The sequence below is a fragment of the Solanum pennellii genome, chromosome 8, assembly GCF_001406875.1.
Source record: "Solanum pennellii chromosome 8, SPENNV200".
NCBI lineage: Eukaryota > Viridiplantae > Streptophyta > Magnoliopsida > Solanales > Solanaceae > Solanum > Solanum pennellii.
Genome location: NC_028644.1, coordinates 66,992,949 through 67,012,246, shown reverse-complemented (window position 1 = coordinate 67,012,246; position 19,298 = coordinate 66,992,949). Strand labels below are relative to the sequence as shown.

Below are 19,298 nucleotides of genomic sequence, written 5' to 3'. Positions count from 1 at the left end.
TTCTTCAGACGAGATCACTGATTAGCTAATAACTATATTTTCAAAAAGTCATCCGATTTAATTTTATAACAAAAGTAATTTAACAAATGATAATTATCTCGTAAAGTCACTTAACTTTATTTTGTGACACAAAAATTACTTAACTATTATCGTTTCACACGCATATCACGAGCATATTGAAGTATAATAAAATTAAATTTCTTTATACGGACATAAAAAGGTTGTGTTACAATTTATTTCAAAGTTAGCACCACGGAGCACACTAGCAGGCAGCCAATATGTCATATGACTTAACTGCTATAAGGATATTACAAACAAAACAAAATTCAACAAACTGTATGTGTATGGTAAGAAACAACATAGTTGTATAGTAACTGAACAATTGCTAGTACTATTTTTTTCAAATTCCCAACTGACTCTGCACTTCCAAAATAGTCTTAGCTGAATTCCTAAGTTGTTCAATTTCTTCATCAGTAAGATGCACATTCGTCACGCCCAAAACTCCACTTCTACCAAGCTGTGCAGGCAAGCTCAAGAACACATCGCCACCATCAATGCCATAGAATCCCTTTGCAAGAACCGAAACAGGGTGAATCCTTCTTTGATCGCGAAGGATTGTTCGAGCCAAGTTAGCAACAGAGTAGCCAATTGCCCATGATGTGTAACCTTTAAGATTAATCACTTCATATGCACTGTGCACAACTTCTTGGTGGATTTTTTCCAGTGTCTCTTTTTCCAAAGCAATTTGTTGCCTCTCAAGGAAACTGAGGACTGGTACACCTCCTACACTAATGCCTGACCAAAGTGCCACTGAGCTATCACCATGCTCTCCAACAATGTATGCCTAGAAATATATAAATATATCATACAAGTATAATACTTTCACTTAAACGATACACAGAGAATATATGGTATTAATCAGATGTTAAATTCGATTCAAATACTTTGTAAATTCAATGGAAAAACAAATTTTAATTACTATATTGTGGATTTACATTAGGTGTGTTGTTGTTGTAACACACTCATTTCCATCTATCGAACTCGTAAAATAGGAGTTTTTCTCCCTTCCTGTACTTGGGAAATAGAATTCCTTCCATTTCAATGTAAGTGTCTTGTTTACTCCCTCACTCCCTCCATCCAAAAATGTGTCTCTTTACTAAAATCTGATGGAGGGAATATCGTTTATTTACTCTTATTTTCTTGATAGACGTGAAACAAGTTAAAGGTGACATTTATTTTGAGACAAATGATTCATCTACTTGAATACAAATTAAAAAGAAAATAAGGTTATTCTTTTCTAAACGGGGAGAGTATATATTCGAACATTTCAATTTGTAGTACTTCTTGTATAATTTTTAAGTATTTTAATATTTATTTTAAAATATTAAATTGATCCAATCTAATCTAATTTATTTTTAAAAATTAGGAAAATTAACTCTAAAAAAGCAAAAAAGAAAAGCAATAACTAGATCTTCTTATATTATTTTCATATAGGAATGTCCCTTTCTATATTTACAGTAATTTTTCACTTCCAACTTTCTATGACATATTGAAGACACAATATTCAATAGACAAGACGCATTATATACATTTTTAGTTTAAACATACCAAATTCAAAAGTCTTTTTAGTTTCTTAATGTGAAAACAAAAATAAAAATTTAAATTAAATAGTTGGAGAATGAAGCACTAACCTGGACATCTTGGGCATTAACATCAAGATGATCCGCAATCAAAAACCGAAATCTAGAAGAATCCAAATTCGTTCCTGACCCGATAACCCGATTCGCCGGAAACCCAGACAATTTCCAAGCAACATACGTCAGCACGTCCACCGGATTCGAAACTACTAGAAGCGTAGTCTCCGGCGAATACTTCACCAACGGCGGAATAATACTCTTAAACAGAGCCACATTTCTCTGCAACAAATTCAACCTGCTCTCACCCGGATTCTGTCGGGCACCTGCAGTTACAATACAAAGATCCGACCCGGCAGTAACCGAGTAATCAATCGATGCGTGGATCTTCGTACGCGGCAGAAACGCTGCCGCGTGCTGAAGATCCAGCATTTCTCCTCGGAGCTTGTCGGATTTTGCGTCGACGAGTGCAAGCTCGTCGACTAGGTCTTGTGTTAGGATTGTTTGTGCAATTGCCATACCGACGTTTCCGACGCCGATGACGGAGATTTTGGTGTGGCGTTTTGTGGGTGAAGGAGGGGCAGCATTGGAAATTGACTTGAAGAAAGCTTGGGTTAAGTCTAGACCACCAGGGCCGAGTGATGAAGATGAAGTACTCTTTTGCATGGTTAATTAGATTGCTTGTGTAACAAGAAAAGATTTGTTTTGTTCTGTGATAGAAGAGAAATTAAGCTTGTAATTGTAGTTTAGTGGTTAATGAAGAAGGGATTAATGGATTTATATAGAGAAAAAATAGTTTGAAGATGAAGAAAAGGGAGACAAAATGATGATGGGAAGTTGCTAGTTGCTACTGCGTATGATTTTTTTCAACGGTCAAGCTTCCAAGAAGCATTGGAAAAGTAAATAGAAAAAAATACTCCATATCATTCCATGTTTGAAACTTGGCAATAAGGTTTATGATAAAGTTCATTTTACTTGTTACGAATTTGACACGTATTTTATACTTTGTTCGAATAGCTATTACGTATTATTTCATTAGGTATTATATTGTATTGTTTTTTAATGTGATTTATAAATCGTTTATTTCTTTGTTTGTCGTTATATAGTTTAATATATCTATAATTTGATGATAAACTCTTTGAGAAAATAAGGTACAAAATAGAATTATAGTGGAAAAAATAGGAAAAATAATGAAATAACAAATAAAGATAAAATGAGAAAAAAAACCATTAAGATAATGTTATAACCACACAAATTGATCGTTACATAAAATAATTCTTTTCGTTAATATCTAGCGATGAATTTAAATAACATTACACAATAAAATTTAAAATAAACATATCTAAAATAACAATATAATGCATCGGATAACAACCATTGACACAAGGTGTTAAGTAAATATTGATTGACATAATTATTTTAATTTTAGATCTTGAAAAATAGTCTTGAAATAAATAATTAATGTTTAAATAAGGACTATAAAAAAATATATTTAAAATAATAAATAAATAAATAATTTATTTTTAAAATAGTGAACAATGACGATCACGAATTTTTAATAATGTCCCAAACTTTCCAAAATTTGGTGTAAGACGAGTATCTAGAAAAGTAAGATTATAAGTCGGTGATAGACATTAATGTTCGATTTCTTGCTACCCAATCAATAAAAATTAATCACGTCAAATATGAATAAAAGAGGCAAAATCAATTTTTTCTCAAAGGAATATTAGATATATAAAATTAAAAAAAAATAATCTGGAGCAATGCTTATAAGAAATATCAATAATAAAGTGTGGAGAAAATCAAATAGATAGGTGGCGTACAATATTAAGTAAAATTACTTATTAATTTCCTTTATAAACACGGTTTATTAACACGTCTTTTTAGTAAAATGTTGCTTTTGTACCGTAACATTATAGAATATAGATTTTGCCCACTGATTAATTAGAACTAAGCCATTGTTTAGCATTGTTTCTGCCAGCGGTATTCGTAAAAAATTAATTCCATGGTTAATCAAAAAGCCTAAATCTAGGCTTTTTATTTTATTTTTCTTCAAACTCATTATGAGTCGCGCCTGTTTCCATTATATTCTTCTAGCCTTAAATATGTATTAGTATTAATTAATTTGTGAAACTAAGTTGGTTGCTCCATGAAGAAGCCATCAACTGCTTGGTTGGCTTGAAGAGTTGAAACTACCAAAAGAGGTAGAGCGCATGGTGTATTCGTTAACTTCATAAAAAAAAATTATATATTTAATTTAACGATAATGCTACATTAAAACCTCCCCTTATGATACATACTACAAAGTTATAGACTTTAGTTGAAGACCTCATCATAGTTAGGGGCATACCCACCCTTGACTGTCAAGTAACACATCTTCGTCAGAAATTATATTGTATGTAATGATCAAATTTTAATTTGGTGAATATATATATATATATTAATATTGACACCTCATGATACAAGTTAAAATTTTAATATAATAGTTAAGTTAGGAATACTTCTCATAATTATATTTTTTGCTAAAACGAGAATTTTCTTTTACTTATTATTATTTTAAATGATGAGATATTATCGACAATAATTTAATATTTAGTTAATTAGTTACATAAAGGGTGAAAAAATTTGCAAGCAATTGAATAATTACCCAATGCCTTAGGTATTAAGCTGGCTATTATATTTACCGGAGTAGTAAATTGATTTGAACAATTGAGCAATAAATCAAATACCTAAAAGGACTAGCTATATGAAATTATTACGTTAGAGTTAATTCAGATAAAGTGCTTGCATATTGTGATTTAATATAATATAATATGTGATTTAATTTAATACACAATTAAAAAATTTAATTATTAAGAATTAACCTATCATTAATCCATCATCTCCTTTCATGAGGTGTTGAATTAAGTCTTCAATAAAACATAAACAATATAAATTTAAATTAGTTTCATTACCAAAAAAAAAACCTCCTAGCAAGTAAAAAATGACAATGGACTAGTTTCGAAATAAATTATACTTGATGGACCAAAACTACATTTTGCATAAACAGAAGAACATTTGCTTTTGAAAATCAGACTTTGTTGGAGTGGACCATGGACTCGAACTTCGTCGTCTCTCAAGCTTCACCGGGGTTCGAAGGCCGAAGCTCGCCGTGACGATGTCAATGCCGCATCCATTCACCATATCTGCAAAAGCATCGTCTGGTACCTCCTTGTTTCGCACTTCATATATTATTTTATCGGATTATTAACTTGTAATTGTATCTTCGATTTCAAATTAGTTAATCTGAAATTGCATAATTTAGGTGTGCTTGATGTAAACTTGTCTTTTTCAATGTACTGAATAAGCAAACGAAGGTGGTTGCTTGCATTTTAGTATTCAGTAGTGGAGATTACTCTGTCAAAACTATTTGCAGTTAATGTGATGTTGGAATGGGACTTATCACAACAACATCAAATACTGGATTGAGGAAATACTAGACTATAATCAAAGGAAATTGGCGAGATATTGTAGTAGTTGCATATTTGCAGGATGCTATCATCACTTAGGCTTGACATGTTTAGTGTAGATAAATAACATGATTTGGAAGCAGAGTTTTTTGTTAGGAGTACAAAAACCTATATACAGGACTTAGGCTTTAAATTGTATTTCATTTTTATTTTAGAGGAAAAGTGCATTCATATTCTTTGCAAAAAGTATGGCCAATCCGAACTCCAACTTTAAAAACTCTAATAAAGTGAAATATATCTGATTTTCATGGCCAAATACCCACTTAGAAGAAGCTTATCTCGATTGGCAGGTCCAGCCATTGGTGGATCATCTATCTACAGTTTACTTATGTTTCTGCGTGCACCAGAACAGGAAGAACCAGATGTCCATCCTAGCATACCAAGGGTGTTAAGTGTCCCATATTGGTTGAGGGTATGGGTTGTTGTCTTCTTATATAATGTTAAGTGATCCTCATCCACGAGCTAGCTTGTTAGATTTACCACATTGGTTAAAGGAATAAATAGTTATATGGTCTCGGCCAATCCTCATCTCATGAGCTCATTTTTTAGATTGAATTCGGTTCAAGGTCCATTTCCTTCACAATTCAAAAGTTTGATATTTCCTGGATTTTGTTAGCTCCATGAATTGTGTAGACTAACTTAAATTCTACTCCTAAAGCTTACCAGTTTTTGTTTTTGCTCCAAAAGCACTCAAGCTTTCGTTTTGTAATATGGCACCATCCAGTTACCTTTTGTCAATGAAAAACTTCTTCATAAAAAAAAGGTTAGGAATACAAAAACTTAAATACAGGCGTAAAATTTGCATTGACTAAAGCACTTCGGCTAGTATTTCAACCTACGACATGTCCTTGTTCAATTTTCATCCTTTAATGGCTAAGTGACTTCACTATATGCAGTTCGATTCCCTATAGGGCATAAGAGAGGGAGGAAATAATTTATTCCTGAACTGGAGTTGGTCACTGATCTGGTCAAGAATGGGATTGAAATTTGAATCGGCGTTTTTTTTAGAGTAGAAGATTTGAGAGTTCTCGGGCTCTCCTAGGGAAGTGATCATGGAGGTTTGTTGTTGAAGAGGACAGGTTGTTGTGGGAAGTTATAAAATCATGGACTGTTACTAGGGGTTGGATGAGAAAACAGATTACTATTCCTTATGGTACAGCCATATGTAGAGGGTTATGAAGGGACGGGGAAACTGTTTCTCGGGGTTGGATGAGAAAACAGATTGCGTGGATATTGCGTGGATGGCCTGAAAAAATCTCATACTGGAATTTCTTCCTTCTGTACATGAATGGTTTACTTCAGCTCTAGATTCTCTCTAAGCAACTCCAAAGTAATTCCTTGAGAGTGGCAATGAATGTGTTAACTACTTTTGGCCTTTGGATTCGATACCTTACTAAAAACACGACAGTTAAAAAGCATATTTTTCTAAAGATGGACTTGTTTTATGCATTCTTTTTATCATTCATATGCCTTGTGATTGTTGACCTGTTCCAACCATGTCTTTAATGGAGCAAAGAAATTTGGATGCTCCAAGTTTCTGAGGTCTGAAGTGTTCTGTGGGGTCGTCATTATGTTTGAGCAGTTCATATAGAATGATTTTAGAAACTGAATATCTTATGCAGTGAGGCTGGATCCTGAGGAGATATCAGCAAAACTGACTGGTTATGAAAGAAAACACAACGCAGTCACATGTATTGGCATGAGGACCTACATACCGGTACTCTGTCTCTCTGTTTTTTCGCTGTAATTGTCATAATGTTTCTCAAGATTCTTCTGCTTACAGTTTCACATATGAGTTGTTTCCATGTCACTTTCCACATTAGTTATTGAAATGTTGTGCAGCTTGTCAAAGTCATTACATTCTCTAATGCAGCTGCTGATAGTAGCTAATGCCATACCGGCTAGCTTCTGAGTTTCTTCTAATGAAAGCCAAGATTAGGTGAATAACACGGTTATGAAGGTTTTAACTTGACTAGAACACTTCTGTTGCAAATTATTGATTCCTCCTACATATTGTTGGTTAAAACACACAATATCTGTCTTTCTTGCCTCCTGCACTCATTTGCATCACATCAAGGTATATTATCTAGTGCAACCTTCTTGTCCATTGCTGTTTGCTGTAGCTTGAGCAAATTGGGCCCTGCGGTCTAGTTGCCATGGTCAGATTCCTGTCACTCTCTTGCTTACACCAATTGCTAATAATATGTGATACATGTTGAGGGGTCCCCATTTTTCCACTTTTAGACGGAAAGTGGACTATTTGGTATGTGTTTTACTCTCCATCATTCTCTTCAATAAATGGACTCTATGCTATTCATTGTGCCAGCTGTGCTACTGCTCACTGTTCCTAAAATCTGTATCTGTCAATGTTGTTGATCTAGATGTGCAGCCTGCCAGTTTTTCCCACTTTGTCATTACCTCACATTAGAAGCCACTTCAATTACCCTTTCGCCTACAATTAAATTGCATATAAGAAGCTTTCCTTTTTGCAATTAGTAGGCAGCAAAGGAAAGGCCACCGCGACTTGTTCAACAACTAACGAATTATGTTTAGCAGAAAAAGCTATCCTTAATGTAATAGGTGAAGAAATACTTATAATTGATGATTCTCTTTGTGAATACATTTATCAAATTCTTCAGCCATAGACATCCACTGTTTAAAGCCAAACATCAATTTCTTACCGCTCAAACTTGTAACTATTCATCCTATATCTGAGTTTTATGTGACAACGGAAGTTCCTAACTATTATGGAAATAGTGGTGTACTACCATATAATTGTAATTCATTCTAATTTTACCAGGTGATTTTGGATGAAGCAATCACCAACCTCAATCCTGACTTTTTCTGGTTTGGAGTTGATGAGATTGATCTTAAACTGGGGATCAGAATTCCTCAATTTCGTTATAACATCCATTGTCAACTGTAGTAAAAAATCCCCATTTTAATGTAGTCGGACTCAATTAGGTAAAATCAGTACTGCTGTAGGCATTTTTGCTCCTTGAGACTTGCAAAATGCTTCTATTTGATTTTGCTTCAAAATTAGTTTACAGGCTGTTGACGTGATTGTAATTCGTCAATAGTTGGGTCCGTCCCACTTCCATTCTGATCTCTGGTTAAAGATAGAGGGATCCCAACCATCCTACGACATCCCTGGTGGTGGAATGAGCAACATAGTTACCACATCTCAATACTGATTGATTGCAAAAGGATCGAACTGCAGCTGCAAGCCCAATTGTCCTGCGCTCAGGTTCTTATATATAGAATTATTATCGTATAATTTTAAACTGATTTTCCCCCTCCTCTTTTCTATGACGCAATCGAGACCAAGTGCTTCTTCTATTTTTATTTAGGTGTTAGCTTTAAACAATTTATCTTTATGTATGAATTTCCTTTAAAAAAGGACCATTTTGAGATACAAAATAGATTTACTTAGGTACTATGACATTAAAGGTCAGGAAAATTGCAGAAAACAGAGATTGAAAAGAAATATATCAAATAGGTAGTTTAGCAATCTGAAATTTCAGGAACTAATCCTTCCAATATTTTTTGAGACTCTCATCACTTACTGCGTTCAATTGGTTTGTATTATGTTGGACGGATTGGGTTATGACCCGTTTATTTGACCCAATCTAACTTTGGATGGGTTGAGTCTTGATCCAATAATCAATTCTACTCGATCCGCCGATTTGCCACCTTTATAATATCTTAACCAGACTCAAGAACAAGAGCGACAAATATCAAATTTGTTTGCCTGCTTATGGCTGTGCACATAATAAATGACAAAAATAGATTTGGTTTCTTAGATAGAAAATACAAAGGACTTAAAAAAAAAAAAGAGACAAACAACAGAAACTAACACATAACTGTCTATATCATTAAAGAAGAAAACCAACCAACACATTCATAGCAGAGAGACCACTGCTACTCTTTTTCCTATATATTCATATGCACTCTTTTTTTCTTTTCTTTTTTTTAATATAAGGTACACTTGATAAAAACAAGACAATAATATGAGGGACCATATACATCCACATCATGCCCTCAATAAACCTCAACCATATGCATTAATGTAACACGTGACCTTATAATATATAACATTGATATTTTTTGCTACTTGTTTTTGCAATTTTTAGTCATTTCTATTTGTACATACATGGAGTATGATCTCATCTATGATTCTCCTTCATTTGCCAAGACAATAATAATAATTTTAAGAAGAAAAAAAAAACGAAAATTGACAGGTCTCATGTACGTATACACGTACGTATAAACGAGAAAATAAAATACATATAAGTATGATGGTTTTCATCTACAATATATTTTAGTGTTTGGTGTTGTGAATAGGTGGTTTTCTATGGGGTTGTGCATAATCCATAACTACTACGTCTTCCACCGGTTCCTTTTCAATGGAGTTCACTGCTTCTTCCTCGTGTTGTGTTGACGGTGGAGATTCTAGCATCAACCTCGATATCTGCATATATATAGCATTTGTACTTAACTTATATATATCGATAATGTTTTCGTAGAATCCATGCATTTTACATTTTAACCTCTTATAGCACGTAAAAGATATCTAACTTACATATAAAGTGAACATGCATAGAAATTGCATCTATATTGTCCTTTAAGTTGACGACAATATGCTTGTCAAAAACAGTGAAACATGATATCGATAGTCGATAGAAAAATGAAATACAAATCTTGGACTGCACTTATTTTAACAGTAAAAAACAAGATTCTTGGGTCTCAAAAGAAGTTCTATTGTTTTTTATAATACTGTATATGACATAAATTAATTAAACACTAATTATATTGTGTGGAGATCGAGAGAGAAAAATTAGAGCTTTACCTTTACTTGAGCTCCCTCATGAAACGATATCTTGACCTTGTTTCCTGTTAGTCACAACACATAATTCGTCATATAAGAAAATTAATTAACGTTGGAAAGATGAAGAGAAAAAGTTGCATTCAGGAATTTATAAGGAAGCAAAAAAAAAAATCCCTCGATTTTTTGTCTTTTGTTCTTGAAAATCATAACATGGGAAAATATGACATAAATTCTAAAGTCACCAAACAATCTTGGTTAGGTGACTTACAAAAGGAAGTAATACATATTATAAAATGTGAGTTTCTTTTCTTCTTATTTTTTTCATACATAGACTATGTTGTAAGATAAGACAATAACCTTATAGTTATTGAGATAAATTAAGTACATAAAATTAACTTAAGTTTTAAGATAAGATAGTCATAATGATATCAGAGCAGGTAAGAGGTTTTACCGCATGTAAAAAAGAATTTTCGTGTGCTTAAATCATCGAACCCACGTATGAAAGGCGTCGTCGTGAGGTACAATTAAATAAAAGTAAGTTATGAAAGGAACTGTACAAGCTATGACAATTAACATGTTTCAACAATAACAGAAATTTTTAACGTGCCAAAACTACCTTTATTTTCTTCATCGTCTAATTGCTTTCGTGCAACAATTGATCTCTTTTTCCACATAAGTTTTCCATCATCTTTTCCAATATCTTCAGACATAATTATTCTTCCTTCTGTTTTTGATATGTCACTAGTCAAAAAATTTACATCCTGCAAATAAACAAGGACAAGTTACATATTTGGTCGGTCAGTCAAAATAATTACACTCTCTAGTAAAAAAATACTAATATAAATTTGGAGAGTATTGCTATTATTTTGATGGACGGTTATACAGATCGAACAAGGAAAGAAATATTTGTGAGCAAACCTTGCTAGAGAGTAGTATTTTGTATTCTTTGTCATCAATACTTGCTAGTGGTCTTGCACTACATGCATGAAGAGAAATACAAATACAAACCAAAAGATAAACAAGGAACTTAGACATATTGATGAACATTTTTTTGTTTGTTTGGGCAAGCTTATGAATATAATAGATTACAGGGTATTATTTTGTTGAAAATATTGCAACTTGGTAGCTAGCTAGGGTTGTGTTTGGGATATTGGCAATGAATTTAGTGGGCATATAAGTAGTAGGAAAAGGGCAATGAATGGCATTAAATGCAGGTTTTGTAGGGAGATGAAGGTAGAACATGCAGGTGCTTGGATATGCTCATCCTTCACTACATTTTTGAAGATATTGACGCCCTCCCTATGTCTCCTCCTTCCTTTAAACTTCTCAATCAGCATGGCCCCACTCGGATTTAGACACAGAGGCGGATTCAGAACTTAGCTTGTTCCGTTTAATATTTTATGTTTTAATTGTTAACTCGTTAAATTTGAAATTATGAATTGAAATTTAATCAACAATAACATGTCCAGTGAGATTCCACGAGTAAAGTTTGGAGAGAGTGATTGAGTTGTATGCCGACCTAAGTTACTAGAGAGTAGAGAGAGTGGTTGCAATGTAACACCTTCTTGTTTGTGATTAATTACTTACTCTACGTGATATTTTTATGATAAAATTGAATGACTTTTCATTACAAAAAGATTAATAGTTTACTCACTTCAATTAATTTCTAAGATATGAATCATGCAATGTTGAATGATGATAAAAGTGTGCTAGCTAGTAACATATTGAGTATATTATTATATAGTATGCTAATATTTTTACAAAATTTAAAAGAATATTGTTTGAGCTAGTTGATCTACCGACAAATCTCTAGTCCTAGTTCAAATTTTAGAAGTCAAGGATATACAAAAAGCTTAACAAAAACACATGACAAAAACAAGGTAATGGACTCAAAAATCTTTCTTATGGATCTCATATGTTAGTAACGATCACTTATGTTTTTCATGCCCTATCTTCATGTAAGGTGAAGCATTTAATATATAGTTTGCATAATTACATAATTAATTTGATCATAACAGAATTCATATATACATATAATACATGCAATAAATAAGAATAAGAGAATTCTAGGACATGTCCCATGTGTTTGTGTAGGATTCCTACCACCCTTTCATATCTTTGTTTTAGATTTTCAGCATGGCTTGTTAAATGGCACTCCTTGCCTTTGTAATTTATTACTTTTGCTTTGCTAGTTTCTTTTTTCCTAAAATTAAATTGTACAATTTTTGTCATCTTGCTAACCTTGTCCTATCTAGAGCCTTTCTAAAAGGTTTTTCTGATGTGGGATTCATAAGGTGTAGTGTACAACCTTCTTCTTTAAAGGGCTTGCTCTCTGTCATGGGCGTCACACACCCCTTGGGACTCAGGGTCCTTGCTAAGGTTTTCTCTACTACAGTACTGAGCGAGAGTCATGCTCTGATACCATTTGTGATGTCTTGATCCAACTGTTAATCTATGTTTTCCCTCACTATTGTATTGGGGGAGAGTCACGCTCTGATATGATTGTAATGTTTTGATCCAAGTGTTAAGCTATTGTTATTTTGTGTCGTCTAGGCCAACAAAAATTTGTTTCTTGAGTTTAATACAAAATGTGTCTCAACAGTTAATTATGAACCCTGTCTTGTAACCAACTTAGGCTGGTTGTACTTTGAAGTTTGTTCAGTTTCACACGGGTGATTGAGGTACATGCTTCAACAACTAAGTTTCACACCAGGAACCTATGGACGCCAAAATAATGCATCATTTGCAAAAAAATTTGAGCAACTACAACTTTTGTCACCCCGTTAACCTTGTCTTATTTATAACTCTTTTTAAGCTATTCTAATTTATTTATTTTTTTGCGTTTACATGATAATATTATAAATATATATATATACAAGGCAAAATTACAAATTAGGAAGAGCATTAGAGTTTTATGGTATAGTTTAATGATGTCTACACATTATTACAAATGATAATTTCTTTCAAAAAGTAATTCCTAAAATATTATACGTTATTTGCAAACACCAAAAGAACTACAAATTATGTCATCTTGCTAACATTTGTCCTATTATCCCTTTCAAAGTTGGAAAAACTGCTTCACTGGCACATGTATTTGTTTTCTTGCTTCTAATAATAAAGTTGTTATTCAACACTTGGAAAATTATACATGAATACTCTTTGATCAAAATTGGATGGCAATTCTTCATTTAGTTCAATAATAATTAAGTTTGAACATAGAAAAGAATATGCAATGAAGTCAAAGGATGTCAGAATTTTGGTGAAAATATTTATAAGGATGTGAGATAAGCTAGTTTTTTTGTCTAGCATGACGAAGGAAAAAAACACAAAAAGTAACGGCCTCTCCTACTTTAACATGCATGTATCTCATTTTTGTGCTGGTCTTTGACTTGGTCACTATGATCAGATTGACGGAGTCATAATTTTCATTAAGAGAATTCAGAATATAAAGAAAGAAAATATAAGAATGAGTTGATCAAAGGGAGTTCAACATATACTGTATAAAGTATAAATATAGAAAATAGTCTTTTCGTCAGAGGGGGTTTAGATGATCAGATCCCTACATGGCTTCGCTCCTACCTACATGCCTTTTGTAATATCTGATAAAATTAAAATGATGATACAGAGAAAATTAGCCTGACCTTATATATTTATATATAAGGAATAGGGATGAGATGCATGCATGATAATTACAGGTTTACGAAAACTCAATAATCTTAGAAACTCGTTAAACTTATAAGATAAATAGTTCATGATCTGCCTGGTAAAACCGACACAAAGAATAGTGAAAACAGAAGTACACTTAATGTATGCAAATCTTTATTCAAAAACTAGTAATTTGCCTTTTGTAGAATCCAAATTCTTCTAAAATTTAAATTCACCTCTAATGACATATGGCTATATTTTTAGAGTAATTGCACTTTTAATTCTTCCATTAATAATAAATTCCTATTGTACTACTTATAATATTAAGCTAAGTAGTTTTATATGTATATATAACCTTTATAATTAGTTAAGATATGTGTTTTTTTTTTCTCCCTTTTTTATATATGAAAGATATGATATAGTACTTAAAATTATTTTTAGAACCACATATGCTATCCTCACATATAAAGTAACGATATGAATTCAATATCAATAATTGAATGACTCAAAATCTAGGTCACTGGTCAATTAATCAAAAGTTAAACATACTTAAATCAGAAATGATGAGGACCAAAATCAAAATTGTAACTTACCTAACAGAACTTATCAGTCAAAGATAAGAGGAATTAAAAGATTATGAGTACCAACTAGTACATTGGTGGAAGTCCTTCACTTTTAACTAGAGATTTATGTTCGAGCCTTGGATATGGGGAAAATTCTGTTGAAAGTGCCATCTCTGAATGTGTGCGATCCGAATTTAATTGAAGCTTTAACATGAATTCCAAATAACGAGTGAGAAATTAAAAAAAAAAATTATGAGTAGCCTAACATATAAACATATGGGACCATAAAAGAGAATGGGAGTTTGGGACCTCAAAGGAGAAGAATTTATGATTATGGGGAGACAAAGCAGCATGGCCATACCGCCATTGTCACCCAACACACCATGACATCGGGTCCCAATCAATACGTGACACGTGGCATATAGTCCCATGTGTCCTAGACATGTGAAAATATTTATAATCAATGGGATCACCTTCTCCTTGTTTATCGGATCAATGATATGAAGTTTATGAATTTAAAACTATGTATTTCGTATATAAAGAAATAAATCTTGTGGCGAATTATTCAACGTCAAAAGTTAGGTTATCGGGAGAGGAGAATTATTTATGTTAATATAAAGAGATCACTCATTTATTAATTACTGATGTGAGACTTTTTCATCCTTCAACAGATTGACTTTTTAAAAAAAGAGTGATACATAACTTGGCCAATGATAGATTTCATATGACAAATATAGGTATTGAAATGTGTGAGCACTTTATCTAATCGATCTATCGTTTTGTTTATTCGATTATATGTATATTAACACGTCCTCTCACATGCAGCTAGATTCTTTTTCATGAGTTAAATACGTAAAAGTTCATATTGATAATATATGGAACTCAAGAGACTCGAACCCACACTTTTGTCTACTCATATATCATATTTACATTAATTTCATCTAAAAGCACAAGTTTTTACCGTGATTAGTGATTATGTATTTTTATTTATGTAAAGTGCGCTTAGATCAAAACTACTGAACTCGACTGATCAAAGCGGAAAAGGTACCGTTAGGACCGAAAATAAGTAGGTGTAAATGCGGAAGCTAGCAAAGCAAACCTAGAAAGATCACGAGTAAGAAGACAACGAGAAATATACCAAAAGACACAAAGATTTAACGTGGTTCGGTCAATCGACCTACGTCCACAAAAGGAGATGAGCAATCCACTATTAATATGAGAGTACAAAATACAGAGAGAAACAACTTCAACCAATTCACTCGGAATACATGGGAGGTTCTCACAAGTGATAACGTATCAAACTTGTGATGCATAAATTCTCTCCCTAACCAAAACTCTCAAAGTCTTTAAGACTACATTGTGAATGCTGATTAAATTAGAAGGAACATGTCTCTATTTATAGAGTACTAAACCTTTTCTTACTAGAAAAAGAATTAGTCAATCCAAAATCTTTTCCTAAAAGGAAAACCTATTTATGGTAAGAAATTTAGGGCAAATAAAACCTAACAGGTACGTCATGTCAATATGTCTTGCTCTCAGGCTCCTCCTCCTTTCTCCAACTGCTGACAATTTTAGTGGATCAAATGAAATCTCCATTGGAAAGACCTTTAATTTGATGTTTTGGCATATTGTTATTTGGGAAAACATTAGTATTAATTCTTGTATACCTTAACAAACCATCATGAATATGATGTGTAACTACAAATGTTTTTTCCTGTTTGTGCCAACTTATGTTGACATTTAGCCTTTCTTGTTTGCCTTAGAAATCTCATTATTAGTCCTTTTTGTGTCTATATATGTATGTTTTGGGATGACAATCCTTTTGATGAATTAACCTTACTCCAAACCGATGTATGATTGGTGAACAAGTAAAAAATAGAGATAATTGTATAGAATGATAAATTAATAATATAAAATAAATATAGTGACTATCGTTTGATTTTTTTGTGTTCCATAGCAAACTGTTTGTCAATCCCTGTTTACATCCCTACTTTGTCGAAATAGGGCGAAACGTCGCGGCAACTCAAAAATAATTAATTGATTCAATTTTAACAAAGTTATAAAAAATAAACGAGTTTTAAAAAGAGTCGCCACCTAATTTTAGGAAAAACTAGGAAACCAATTATGATCTACGAAACCAATTCAATTCTAGGTAAGGGGTTCAAGTTATTCCGAAGGGAAGGGGTTAGGCACCCTTCGGAATCCACAAATGTGGTTCCCGACTGAATTCATTTTTTCTTTCAAATTGAGGAAGAATGTAAAATAAACACATATAAAAAAAAAACACACGATATACACAATAAAATAAAATAATAATTATCGGCCTAAGGTTTGCCTAATGTCAATATTCACATAATAATGAAACAAAGTACGATTCGAACTTCATTCGAATAATTCAAGGAGAAACATCTCCGGGTACCTGTAAAGACACTTAGTAAAAGAGTTAGTACCAAATAAAAATAAATAAAAAATGAATAACTCAACTAATAACATAAAAATAAAAATCCATCTTATTAACATGGGAGGCCTTGGAAATCGACGGTAATTTCTTCATCGGCCATTTCAACAACTAAAATATGTAAACTTAAAATAAAATTCCGTCTTTAAAATGGAAAGGCCTCCAAAACCGACAGAGAGTTTTCTCATTGGCCACTTTCAACGTATAAAATATATAAACTTGAATTAAAATTCTGTCTTTTTTTTTAAAATGGGGAGGCCTCCAAAACCGACGGAGAGTTTTTTCATTGGCCACTTTCAACGTTTAAAATATATAAATTGAATTAAAATTCTGTCTTTTTTAAAAAATAGGGAGGCCTCCAAAACCGACGGGGAGTTTTTTCATTGGCCATTTAACAATTTATAATATAAACTTGATTAAATTTTCCGTCTTTTAAAATGGGAAGGCCTCTAAACCCGACGGATAGATTTTTCATCGGCCCCTTTCATTTGTTTCTAAACACAATTATATGAACTTAACAATAATAGAATAAGATAATAGATAATAACTAAATGATAACAACAAAACAATAAAATATTATCAATGGAACTGGCCACACTTTAGAATGCATAAAAAAAATTAACAATAAAATGGCAACAACGATTAAAGGGTAACACGTTTTATTTGAAATGCATACAATCAATTTATATAAAATGAAAGCAACCACATGTGAAAAATTATAAAACAACAATGGGTAAATAAATAAAATACATAATAAAAATGACCTCAACTGAAAATGGCAACAGTAAGTAAAACTAAATAAACTTCACAAAAGATAACATATTCAGAAAATAAAAAATGCGGAAAATAATCATAACAATTAAAGTTAATAGCAACACAAGTATTAATCAATATTTAAAATAAAATTAACCCAAATAATGCTGTCAAATACCAACTCATTGCAAATTATTTATAAATTACTTTTTATAACAAACAAAGAATAAAAGAAGATAATAACAACATCTAAAATTATAACAATAAATAATTAGCTTAGCATAAGAGTCATAGTAACAGAGACAAAAGACACCCAGAAATTGGTGAACAACAATAATACCAATGGCATAAGATAGGAATAAGGAGAAGAGAGATTTTTTGTTACTAGTCAAGTTTTGGAGCTCGTTGTCGATTCTGGTCGGAGAAGAGGGAAGAGGCGGCTCGTCTGTCGGATCTGGTCCTCGCCCGGTTTCCGTCGTTTTCCTTCACTGGTGGTCTCTCCAGGCCTGTTGTTGTCGTCGGGCGCCTTCGCCGGACGATTGGATACCTGCAAAAATAGAGGAAATATTGTGAAAGGGGAGAGGGGAAGGGAACTGATTTCTTTGTGGGTATGGCGATGGTTGAGGGAGGTCTGGTTTGGTTGTTTGGAGGTTGTTTCCGGTGGGGTTTGGGTTGGAGAGGAAATGGGAGGTAGAGAGGGGGGAAGGGTAAACTGTTATGTTTCGGACGGACTTGCCTACATCTCTGGTGGCTTCACCAGTCGGAGCTGCTGATGGCGCCAGCTATTGGTGCTCCTCGCCGAACTTCAGTGGAGAAGAGCTGGGAGGGGGGAGAGAGGAAGAAAGAGGCTGCCGGGAGAGGGAAGAAGGGGCGAGAGAGGAAGGAGGAACGGAGGAGGGGAGAGCAGCGAGGGCGGACAGCGACTGCTGGCCTCGCCAGAGCTGTTGGTCCGCCGATTCTTGCCGGCGGGAGAAGAAGATCGGAGAAGAGATCGAAAGGAGGGAGGCGGCTGTGAGAGAGGGAGGGAAAGGGTTCTCCTGGAGCTTCGCCGGTGGGGTTCGCCGGAAAATTCAGAATGGTTTTGATACCATTTTTAAGTTGCAAGCCGGTAGATCTTTAAAACAGTGAAAAGAAAAATAAAAATGGTTTGGGGTTTTTGGTTGCCGGAGCTTTGTCGGATTTTGGGATGGTGCTCGCCGGAAAAGGAAAGGAGAGATTCTTCAAGATTTTTCTAATTTAGAAACTCTCCATTCTGAAAATTAATTCCCCTCCAATATTGTGACCTAGTTAATAACTTAAATAAACACAAAATGGGCTCAAATGACGGGCTTAGTATTGTGGCCCAAAATTATGAATTTTTGAAAATCTTAGGCCAAAATTGGGTGTCAACAACCCTCTCTCCCTCATATTCTTGCTCGCGACTCTCTTCTCTCGCTTGCTTGCTTTATACAATAGAATTGTATAAATTGTGTTTATAATTGTGTAAAGCGAGAGAAAATTGTATATACAAATACTAATACATATATCTTCATCTTATACAGTTATAATTATACAATAAAAGTACTTCCCTGCCCAAGTTCTTTTGTCTTTCTCTCTTTCTCGTTTTATACAAATTCAAATTGTATATAATTTCTCTCTTTCTAGTTTTATACAATTCGATTTAATTGTATATTTCCTGCCCAAGTCTCTTTTGCCTTTCTTCCTTTCTCGTTTTATACAAATTCAAATTGTATATAATCGTCCTATACACTTATAATTATACAATTCGTTTAATATACTTCGTTTTATACAATTCTCTGGCCAAGTCTCTTTCTCTTTCTCGTTTTATACACTTCGCTTCAATTGTATATGTATACCGAATTATACTTATATATGTTTGCTATGGAGCGTAATATGCAAACTTTGCTA

The 19,298-nt window shown here is 33.2% G+C and overlaps 2 protein-coding genes across 2 annotated transcripts; both read right to left on the bottom strand.

The window, feature by feature from the left end:
• Window positions 1-176: 176 nt before the first annotated feature.
• Window positions 177-2,512, bottom strand: LOC107027989 (L-lactate dehydrogenase B-like). Its single transcript, XM_015229041.2, has 2 exons — window positions 1,692-2,512; window positions 177-844 (listed from the first exon to the last, which is right to left on the bottom strand). The coding sequence occupies exons 1-2, from the start codon at window positions 2,298-2,300 to the stop codon at window positions 401-403; spliced, it is 1,053 nt and encodes a 350-aa protein (XP_015084527.1). The 5' UTR covers window positions 2,301-2,512; the 3' UTR covers window positions 177-400.
• A 6,484-nt stretch (window positions 2,513-8,996) lies between these two features.
• Window positions 8,997-11,189, bottom strand: LOC107026893. Its single transcript, XM_015228005.2, has 4 exons — window positions 10,890-11,189; window positions 10,588-10,732; window positions 9,993-10,036; window positions 8,997-9,614 (listed from the first exon to the last, which is right to left on the bottom strand). Exons 1-4 carry the CDS (start codon window positions 11,016-11,018, stop codon window positions 9,465-9,467), a joined length of 468 nt encoding a protein of 155 aa, XP_015083491.1. The 5' UTR covers window positions 11,019-11,189; the 3' UTR covers window positions 8,997-9,464.
• Window positions 11,190-19,298: the final 8,109 nt, after the last annotated feature.

Excerpts from the sequence above, each read along its gene's own strand:
- LOC107027989 (XM_015229041.2), bottom strand. The coding sequence starts at position 2,300 with ATGCAAAAGAGTACTTCATCTTCATCACTCGGCCCTGGTGGTCTAGAC. Across the intron at positions 845-1,691 it reads TTAATGCCCAAGATGTCCAG|GCATACATTGTTGGAGAGCA; the intron begins GTTAGTGCTTCA and ends ATATATTTCTAG.
- LOC107026893 (XM_015228005.2), bottom strand. The coding sequence starts at position 11,018 with ATGTTCATCAATATGTCTAAGTTCCTTGTTTATCTTTTGGTTTGTATT. Across the intron at positions 10,037-10,587 it reads AGACGATGAAGAAAATAAAG|GAAACAAGGTCAAGATATCG; the intron begins GTAGTTTTGGCA and ends TGTGACTAACAG. Across the intron at positions 9,615-9,992 it reads ATGAGGGAGCTCAAGTAAAG|ATATCGAGGTTGATGCTAGA; the intron begins GTAAAGCTCTAA and ends ATATATATGCAG.